Raw genomic sequence first — 10,222 nt, 5'->3', positions numbered from 1 at the left:
AGACCAGTCACTGGCTGGGCTCTTCACTGTTTAAGGTTGTTGGCTTCTTGGTCGAGTACTCGACCACCCAGGGGTGGGACAGGACTCCCTGGATGGGCAGTCTGTGCATAGGGTTGTGCTTCAGCAGCCTGGCAACCAAGTCTTTAGCTCCAGCACTGATAGTGGCCTGTGGTGGGTAAGAGTACTCCACCTGGAGGTCAAAGACAGAAAATGGGAATAAATATTCAACTTTTGAGAGAAGCCGTAGAGCATTTCTGTACTGTGGTGGTGTCATACCCTTGAAATCCTGCGGTAGGTCTCCTCGTGGGTTTTTGCTTCAAATGGGGGTTTTCCAACCAGGAACTCGTAGCAAAGGACCCCGAGACTCCACAGGTCCACTTTCTCGTCATGAGTTTTCCCCTCAATCATCTCTGGAGGTAAGTAGTCCAGTGTCCCACACAGAGTGGACCTCCTGAAGAAAAGAGAAAAAAAAATGTTTGTTCTCTTTAATGATATACAATTTCTTACCTGTGTAGGCTAAATCATTTCCATAGTTTCACCTTCAACATGATTAAAAACGAAAAAGTTGCATGAACATACCTGGAGGACGGGGTGTGAACAGACCAGCCGAAATCCGCGATCTTGAGCTCCCCATTGGCCCCCAGTAACAGGTTCTCTGGTTTGATGTCCCTGTGGATCACCTTTTTGGTGTGGCAATAGTTGAGGGCATCTGCTAACTCCATGATGTACTAGAACAACACATTAAGCACACAAGTATTAAGCACACAACACGCATCACAGAAGAGATGCTTTAAGTGAACGTAAAACATCCTGGAAACAGGATTCTCTACAAATAAAGGGTAAAACTAGGGAAGCTCCTTAGATTATAGAACAACAAGAGTGCCGAAAAGGTCTTAACTCTGCACTCTTACCGTGGCGCTTATGTTCTCGGGAAAATGCCCACAGCGCTGGAGCTCGCTGTACAGCTCTCCCCTGGGTGCAAACTCCAGGATGAGGTACACACGAGAGGCATCGTGGAAGTAGCCATAGAGTCGCAGGATGTTCGGATGCCTGTAGGAAAATCAGGACCATTAGATATTTTGACAATCATTTCCAATATGTATGGACTCCCCAAACTAAACTGCTATTCATTACTATGGTAAGGGGTAATTTTACTGAAGGGAATGTGTAGTTGGCATATTTTAGTGCCATTTTTCTGTAAATGAATCCATGTGGTCATATTAAAAAAAAAAGTTGGGCATATGGAAGTCCACAGAGTCTCACACTCGCCGTCTGATGATCAGATTTGTTGAGATTCAGAAACCATAGCGTGCCTGTGACGTTCTCCATATCTGAAGTAAAATCCAATCACTGAGGGAAAAGGTTTTAAACCTGACAGTGTTAACATTTAGATAAACGTGAAAACCCCACAGCATCTGAACATTTGTCTGACAGTGACATGAAGAAGAGTCTGATTTCCACAGATTAAAATAAATAAAAAATATATAATAATCAAAAAAATAAGTTATCATACTAACACAGGTCTTCCCAGCCGTACAGCAGGAGCATACCAACACAGCCAAACAGAACACAAACCACATTTACACACTTTCATATGTGATGAGCCACATTAAAGCGATGGACCCATTCATACAAGAGACAAAAGGCATTCACAGGTTAAACTCTAAAACCATACGCTGTTGCTCGTAAAGACTTAAAATCATCAATCAGCAACATAAAACCAAGCAGATATTAGTTATGGGCTAATAATGTTTACTTTGAGGTGTTCACCTCATCTGCCCACTTCTTCTTGGCTCACTTATTTGCATTTTTACCAGTCGTAAAAAAAAAAAAAAAAAAATTCCTGCAATTGAGATTCAAACGACATTTTAATACTTTATTTTCCCAAATTTAAAATTTAAAGGTCTGAATATTTGAGCAAGAACCCCACAGACACATTTACAGTCATTACAATTACGAAGAAACTAATTCAATGCAGTTATATCTAATATGAACAATGAGCACAAGCCACAGATAATCTTCCATTTTGGAACATGTGTCCTAGACTTAAAAAACAGACTTTATTATTTTTGACCCAAAACGAGTGTCTGAGCCCGTGCACAAACTCAGAAGCAGCATTTAAAGAGTTGGAGTCAGAAAGCTGTTTTTCCATAGACTTCTAAAGGACTTTTTGCAACCACATCCATCACAGTCTGCTGGCCTTCAGGAGTGCAGGGTTTGTAGGTACTTCTACATCTGCTTAATTTTTCTGACCTGGAATCTATGACTGTTTTATACCATTTGTATGAGACTCAAGACCAGGACTGGGCATCGTCACCAACATCTACAACTGATTCTATTCTGATTCGCAAGGTCCCGACTCCATTCCATTCAATTCAACTTAAGAGTCAGAAATATTATAATCATTTATCTTTGATTCGTACTGTCCAAAGAATGCTCTAAAAATGGTAAATTAAAAATATTTCATTTCAAATTACTTGAAAATTTCTCTGCAATTACAAACTCAGTGTAAATTATCTAGGTATAAAAACAAAGCTGACACCTGTGAAACTTCATCAGAAGTGCAAGCCTCACAGCTGATGCCTTTGTGTCAAAGTAGCTAATGATTAATCACAAAAATATGAAGGAGAATTTCCTGGCATGGCTTTTTATAGCAGAAAGCCACTGCTGGAACTAGTTGTTAACTACAAGTCTCCATTTAGTGGAAAAAAACCCCCAAAAACAAACAAAGAAACAACTTCCCGGCGAGTGTAGTCCCTTCTGCTTAATTCATGTGTAAAAGCATGCACGTAGCACAAGCGGACAATTTCACATGTGATCTACTGCAAATATTAAAATAGTCACAGTACATTAAAAACAAGAAAACCATGAATCAACATACAAATTTTGCAATTTGGCAGAATTTGTAAAAGCTGAAATTTCTGCAATATGGAACAGCAGAAATATCTTGTCAGAGGTAATTTTTGGGAAAAAAACAAAACAACAGCGGCTAACAACGCTAGCTACAACTGTAGACTGGTGCAAGGGAATAATGCAGAAAATTGAGATTTTTGATGGTAAACTGATCTTGAAGTACACAGTCTTGAAGTACTGTGCAGGAAGTGTGATTTTGTTGTGGTGGAAGCAAACAGCCAAAGTAAGAGGGAACATATTAAAATATTTTGGACCAGAAAATAGATTTTTTTAAACTCACTCCTACTCAAGACAGTTTTGAAAAATCAGACAAGGATCCAAGATAATTTCAGTAGAATAATGCTGTTGTGCTGACTACCAAAGTCATTTTTGCTTACTTTCCCTACAATAATCAGTCACTTCAGTTTGACCCCATCTCTTTTCCCTCATCTGTAGCTCGCCTGCAGTGGGTCTATTCAATTTTTTCAATTCAATTTTATTTATATAGCGCCAAATCACAACAAAAGTCACCTCAAGGCGCTTTATATTGTCTACTCACCACAGTTTGAGAAACGCTAGTCTGGGGAGTAGTTAATTACAATTAACAGTAAAATATAATTCGACAGATGTTACCTGAGGTGAGACTGGATCTCCACTTCTCTCCTCAGCTGGTGCTCCACCCCAGCCTTCTCCAGCTGCTTTTTGAAGAGCACCTTCAGGGCCAGGATGAACTTAGTCTGTCGCTCCCTGGCGAGGTAGACATTCCCGAACTTCCCCTTTCCCAAAGGACGACCAATGTCAAAATTTTCCAGACTCCATCGTGTCCTGTGTGAGCAAAACAGCACACGGTTACAGCAAGAGCGACATAAACTTTAACCTGTCATAAAAGTATATGGATGAGACAAGGAACTACTCTTAAACGTACTTTGATGTAGAGGTTTGTGCATGATCGTTCTTGGCAGGTTTGTCTGGACAAAGAAAGAGGAGGATACATTTTAGCACCCAAAACACAGACACAAACACCATTGTTTTCCCAGTTTAGTATTACACTTACCCTGTGGCTTCTCTGGCTTTTGTGGTTCCAACTGGGGTTTGGTCAGGTTTGGTTTAGGAGCTTGCGTTTTCAGCTGCTTTTGCTGGGTGCTGGGTTTGAGCTGTGTTGCTGCATTTACATTCTGAGTAGCGGGGTTCACATTCTGATCAGCAGGGTGTGTCGACTTGACAGTAGCGGGCAGGTTTGACACTGGTTTCTGGTGACTCATAGGCCTCTGAACGCGCTGAGGTCCATTTGATACACCTAGAACTCGCTGATGCGGGGTTGGTGTGACTACAGCCTTCTGAATGGGCTGTGACTGCTGCAATACAGGAATCCGCTTGGGCCCATCACTGGTTGACTGCAAACAAACAAGATAAACAATAATAATAATTGAAAAAAGCTTCAAGCTTTTTACTTTTTTTTTAAAGTATTATAAATTAGCTTTACCTTGAAAAAAAAAATAGAAAAAAATTGTAATTTGAAATTCATTTCATTTCTAAATTTTCTTAACCATCTATTCAACCTAGTCTCTCACTGAGCACATCCTGGACAGGTCGCTGGTGTGTCACATGGCTAACAGAGACGGAGACAACCATATGCTCTTGCCAACGTCCAATTTAAGGTCATCAATTCTGCTCATATTATCAAGATTAACAATGCTTTTTGTGGTGTAGTCAATATGGTCAGTTTAGTTTATTTATAAGCTCATTTAAAAAAAAATAACTGCTGGCTACCATCCCGTACAACTGGACAGGTAAAATACATAGGTAATAAAAATAAAATAGATTTTAAAAAGAAAAAATGAGAACATGAGTAAAGCAAGATTGAGAAAAAGTAATCCAATTAGAGTTAAAAGCCAATGATGAAAACAGGTTTTGAAAATGTCTAATGCTGGAGGGGTCCAGATGTGCAGATGCAGTTTGTTCCACTATTTAGGAGCAAAAACCCTGATCAGCTGTTTTAATCTAGGAGAACCTGCTAAGCAGATCTCAGTGATCTAATGGAAGTAGGCAAAGTTATATGGAAGCAAGAAGGTGCAAACGCATGCAATGCCTTAAAAATGATATGTGGTCTGTCTTGCACATGCCAGTTAAAAGTCAAGCTGCAGCATTTTGGACCAGTTGCAGTCAGGGTAATAGTGACAGACTGTCACCTGAAAAGTCAGGACTCTAAAAATCTGAAACTTTGAAATCTGTTTACCTTTGTGAGTTCCCTAATCTGAAGGAAAAAAAAACCCCAAACAAACAAGTTTTAACAACAGCATTTATCTTTTACCTCAAAAGACAAGGTTATCTAAATTAACAAACACCAATTCTATTTTAATCAGTGGATCAATACTCCTATGATCACATACAAGTGCTTAGTTCTGGCCATGTTCATTTTCACCCATCCAGCTTTGTGGGTAAATTCTCTCTTAGGTCCGTTTTTGGTGATGCATATGCCGAGTCTCTATATACACTAGATCTTCTTAATAAGCCATATAGAAAAGTGTCCAAAGACACTGGTATGCTTGGAAGCGCAAATCTAATGCCATACACAGTAATCAAGGATATTTACCAAAACAAAACAAGAAACAAAAACACACATTTAATAAAATTTTTAACCAGCCCCGGGTTTGTGATGAGTTACCTTAATTTCAGGCCTTTGAAGTTTCGTGCCTTTTGGCATCTTGTGCATAGCAGTAGAGTCCATAATCTAATGAAGTAAACGGAGACAGGTTTTATTCAAAGAAATTGTTAAAAACGTGATTGGAATTAAGAAAAACATGCAGTTTGTTTAACTCTTTAGTCTGTCACATTTCTTCTAGCTAAGGAGGTTGGAAGAGACGCTTTTCTTTTCAACCTCCTTAGACTACGATGACCGAGAACCTTCAAGACATTTCTTCTAGCTTAAAAAAACCAAACAAACCCAATAACAATCCTGTTTGGATATAGACGCTCTTGTATTCATGTCTGAAATAACTGTTTAAAAATGTATATACAATTTACAATGTTTATTCTGTCAGGAAGATTAACAGTAGCCATCATCGTCACGTTGTTGCCGATCAGGTAAAGTTAAATTAGCATCCACACCATAACACCACGTTAAACATCACCTTTTTGCAACAAGCTAGTTGTATAAAACCACTTACCTAAATATATTATTGCAATGACCCGATTCAGCGCTAAACGATAATTTTTCTAGAACATAAACAGGTCGAAAACAGCTCCAAGGGAGGCTAGCTAACAGCTACATCGGCCAGTAGACCACAGCTGGCGTTTGTGGCTCGCTACAAACATAAGGACTATCCACGAAGACGTTACGACAAGTCTACCTTAGTATCACTTCTTTTTTCTGAAAAATACTACATGAGTGCTAATAAAACAATAAAGTCGAAACACAAAGCTGTAGCAGTACAGAGACTGACTGAGATTGGCTAACTCTCCGAACACTGCTCGTTTAATTTCAAACGGCCCTCGGTTTAAAACCTTTAAATACAACACAGGCTGCTATTGGCTGAGGGAATGCTCAGTACTCACTCTCCATTGGCTGAGGCTATCGCGGCGGCCGGTGGAGAGTGACGTACTAACGTCGAAGTGAATCTTCCAAAACACTAGGGGGCAGTCCACAGACACTGTCAGTACAGGAACTCTTCCATACCACATGCTATTACACTTAATGATTTTATTATTACTTCAGCTGCTTGGAAAAAAAAGTTTCTTCCCAAATATAAACTCAGAAAAACAAGAGTTAATCATAGTTTCATAGTATTTTCTTTCTTTTTATTACTATCAATGATATCGCTTTTGAAATCTATTTAAATTTATTATTTTTGATTCCCAGTAGATCAGAAATTACAAAACGCATTTATTTGTCTTTATATTATTATAATTATTATTGGACGACTTTCTTTAAAAAGAAAAAAAGTTAAATCAGCAACAAATATAAGGAATAAATGCAATGCTTAAGTAAATAAAAAATGCAAATTACATAATCAACTGCAAATTATAAAGCGAGTTTAGAGCCCTCCTTTTATTTGTTTGTGTTGTCTAAATAACACAAACAAATAAAGCCTTTTATTTATTTTATGTTTCTTTTTGTTTTTGCTAGTTTTAAAACTTTGGCTGGAAAATGTAAGAAAAACAACTTCTGACCCCCTCACAGATAATTATTACACAAACTAAAGGCCAGAGGTGGGACCAAGTCATTGTTTTGCAAGTCTCAAGTAAGTCTCAAGTCTTTATCCTCAAGTCTCAAGTCAAGTCTCAAGTAATGTCAGGCAAGTCAGAGTCGAGTCTCAAGTCACTGGTGTAAAAGTCCAAGTAAAGTCACAAGTCTGAAATTTTGAATTTCAAGTCCTTTCGAGTCTTTAAAAAAAAAAACGAAAAAAAGCATGTTGCAGTTATATGCTAAATGTAAATATTAGACCATGTAATTTTTAAATCTGTGTTTTTCTCAACACATGACAAAATAGTGAACTTAGAAAATATACACAAATTGTGAAATTGCACCTCTTTAAAATGCAGCTCAATTAAACCTAGCTCCAAGAATAATTTTCACCGACAGTTCTGAGATAAGCTGCATGTTATTCTTGGATGCGCTTGTAGGACCGGCTTTAAAATCGCATGACAAAAATATCATACATAAATAAATGATATTTAAAAAAATATATAATTTTAAAAAAAACTGCATCACCAACGTAGCCTGGAAAACATTTGCTAGTTAGATGAAGTCAGCTATCTCATCGTAGCATATTTATATGCATATTTATAATTATACGCTTCTTGGAGTGAGTGCATACACTCATGAAGTTTAGTAACTTCCGGTCACTGCAACAAGCCCAGGTACAGTTTACCGACGGATGGGTGCAGGACCTTGAAATGCACCGTGTAGAAAGTAAAGACCATCGTACGTATCATAAGTTTACCAGTCTCACAAATCGTCGTCATAAATACACATTCGTTAACCGTTTATTAATAGGACCTTTGAGCTCAACGGTAGTTAATTAGCAGTGGAAATAATTTCTGGTAGCATCACAGAAATGTAGCAGTGACAATAATATTGTATGCTGTAATCGCACTGGACAATTAGTGATACAAAACAACTGTTTTACCCTGTGAATAAAAGTATATGTTTTTGTCAATGTACCATAATAACAGAAGCGAAACACAATATTCTGTCAGGACAATTCACTATTTATGCACAATAAACAAAGGAGCATAGCGCGACAATTTCTGTTCAGCGCCAGACTTGCTTGTAACCTATATCACCAATTATGTTAAGAAAAATGACGCATTAACTACAACAGCAGACTGACCTTTGTGGAAATGCTTGGAGCAGACTAACCTGTGAGCTGGAGGGTTCTGGGACGTTATAATTGGTCTTTGAATGGCTGCAATCCAGTCGCATCTTTGTTACTTCGGAAACATGGCTCGAACAATTTCTCTTCAACGACGTAATCCGATAACAACCGATCTCTTTACCCGTCGGCTTCCCGTGGCTGTCATGCGACCAGCTATTGCAGTTAATAACACAACAGCTTCTTGACATTTTTGTGTTTCTTTTTATCGCTGTGTGACTGGTTTCAATTGAAAGCCTGCGTGCGCTAGTACCGCTTGCCACGAGTTCCCAGAATCCTTTGCGGTTCTACCCGTGAATGACGTCACATTTTCAATCTCTATATAATATGCATGTTAAATTTTATATTTGGGGTAAAATATCAAGTCTTTTCAAGTAAACCGGTTCAAGTCCAATTCAAGTCCCAAGTCATTGGTGTAAAAGTCCAAGTCAAGTCACAAGTCTTAGAACATTATTTCAAGTCAAGTCTAAAGTCATAAAATTAATGACTCGAGTCTGACTCGAGTCCAAGTCATGTGACTCGAGTCCACACCTCTGCTAAAGGCTTATATAACCGAAAGGCTTATATAACCGAACAGCAAATGATTTATTAGAAAACTACGTGGAATTTTTTTTAATTACATGTCTTCAAACCTTTGCTAAGATGTGTATTACTAATATATGAGAAACTACATCCAGGGAGAAATAAACATTAATTAAGTGATTTCCTTTGCAAGATATCTTTGGGCATCTCTTGGTGGGTAATTAATCTAATTACGTGGTGATGAATCCAGTTTTATCAGTACCGTAGGGTCAGATATATCCAGCAAAACAGGCTTCCAAGAGATTCAGAATAATCATAGGATACTGTTATGATTTTTGTGGATTAAGAAAAGAACTTATATCCCATTTGTGGTGTTTTATTGAATTGTGCTAATGACTCAGACACAGACGATAAGGACATTTTCTCTGTTTTCAAAGATACTATGAGAATTTTATGTTGTGCAAGGGCAGCTTACATTCTTCAATATCACTGTTGCACTTCAGTGACCATTAACTATCTAACCATTAGCAGCTAACTGGCCAGAAAATGTATTGAAAGAAATCTCATTATGTCCCTGGAAGTATATGTAAATAAGAGAGCAGGGGCATGCAGATGTGATGGGTGTGAGGTTAGATCAGCCGAGGTTAAATATGATTTATTGCAGTAATCAGGGCTGCAAGACAAGTGACACCAAAGTGCACCATGCACCTGCAGTGGTGATGCCATTTTTGGTGTGCATCACCTTTTGTAAGGATAACACTGAGAATAAACTATCTGTTTTTTTTTTTAAATTTTTTTTTTTTAAACTTTTATTTAACTTTTTTTCCCCAACAAATATAAGACTGGTTCACATCCAAAATAATAACACTACACAGCACTAGAATATTACAACATTATGTCCATAACTGTTGTCCTCTAGGATCCAGTTTATAGGTTACTCCCAGAGCTTCCAGTGGTCTCTTCCATTTGTAAACAAAAATTCGGGAGCTCCCATCAATATAATGTCCCAGCCTGATCAGAGTCATAACTTCAATGATGAGCGACTTCCATAGAGAAATGGAGGGAGGCTCAGCCCCCACCCATCTCAACATAATGCTTTTCCTGGCCAACATTAACAGTGACTGAATTACATGCTCATGTTGTACCAGTGAGACAGGAATATATCCCAATATACACATTAATGGGTTTTCTGTCACCTGATGACCAATGGCTGTACTAATATTGGCGCAGACCTCTTTCCAAAATGACTGAATAATAGCACATTCCCACAAGCAGTGGAATCTAGTGCCCACTCTGACCTTACACTTGAGACAGTTTGGAGATATTCCCATATTATACTTACTATAAATATATGGAGAAATATACACATTGTGCAAAATTTTGTACTGCAGTTCTTTAAATCGGTTACAAACAGAGATTTTGGATGGAAGGAG

At 38.2% G+C, this 10,222-nt stretch overlaps 1 protein-coding gene across 1 annotated transcript; it reads right to left on the bottom strand.

Moving 5' to 3' along the window:
* aurka (aurora kinase A) lies at positions 1-6,392 on the bottom strand. Its single transcript, XM_085407499.1, has 9 exons — positions 6,060-6,392; positions 5,558-5,623; positions 3,947-4,286; positions 3,818-3,860; positions 3,526-3,717; positions 912-1,050; positions 580-728; positions 277-451; positions 1-190 (listed from the first exon to the last, which is right to left on the bottom strand). Exons 2-9 carry the CDS (start codon positions 5,618-5,620, stop codon positions 8-10), a joined length of 1,284 nt encoding a protein of 427 aa, XP_085263625.1. The 5' UTR covers positions 5,621-5,623; positions 6,060-6,392; the 3' UTR covers positions 1-7.
* Between the last annotated feature and the right edge of the window lie 3,830 nt (positions 6,393-10,222).

The sequence above is a fragment of the Rhamphochromis longiceps genome, linkage group LG5 (assembly GCF_057381845.1).
Source record: "Rhamphochromis longiceps isolate RC_006_pf linkage group LG5, R_longiceps_female_GT1.1, whole genome shotgun sequence".
Lineage (NCBI taxonomy): Eukaryota > Metazoa > Chordata > Actinopteri > Cichliformes > Cichlidae > Rhamphochromis > Rhamphochromis longiceps.
The sequence above is the reverse complement of the archived record's forward strand: the minus strand, read 5'-3'. Positions and strand labels throughout refer to the sequence as shown.

What these genes read in the sequence shown, in the direction of transcription:
- aurka (XM_085407499.1), bottom strand. Translation starts at nt 5,620, where the DNA reads ATGGACTCTACTGCTATGCACAAGATGCCAAAAGGCACGAAACTTCAA. An exon ending in CCGAGAACATAAGCGCCACG is followed by an intron (nt 729 to 911) that starts GTAAGAGTGCAG and finishes GTGTTGTTCTAG; the next exon opens with TACATCATGGAGTTAGCAGA. An exon ending in GTTCACACCCCGTCCTCCAG is followed by an intron (nt 452 to 579) that starts GTATGTTCATGC and finishes TCTTTTCTTCAG; the next exon opens with GAGGTCCACTCTGTGTGGGA.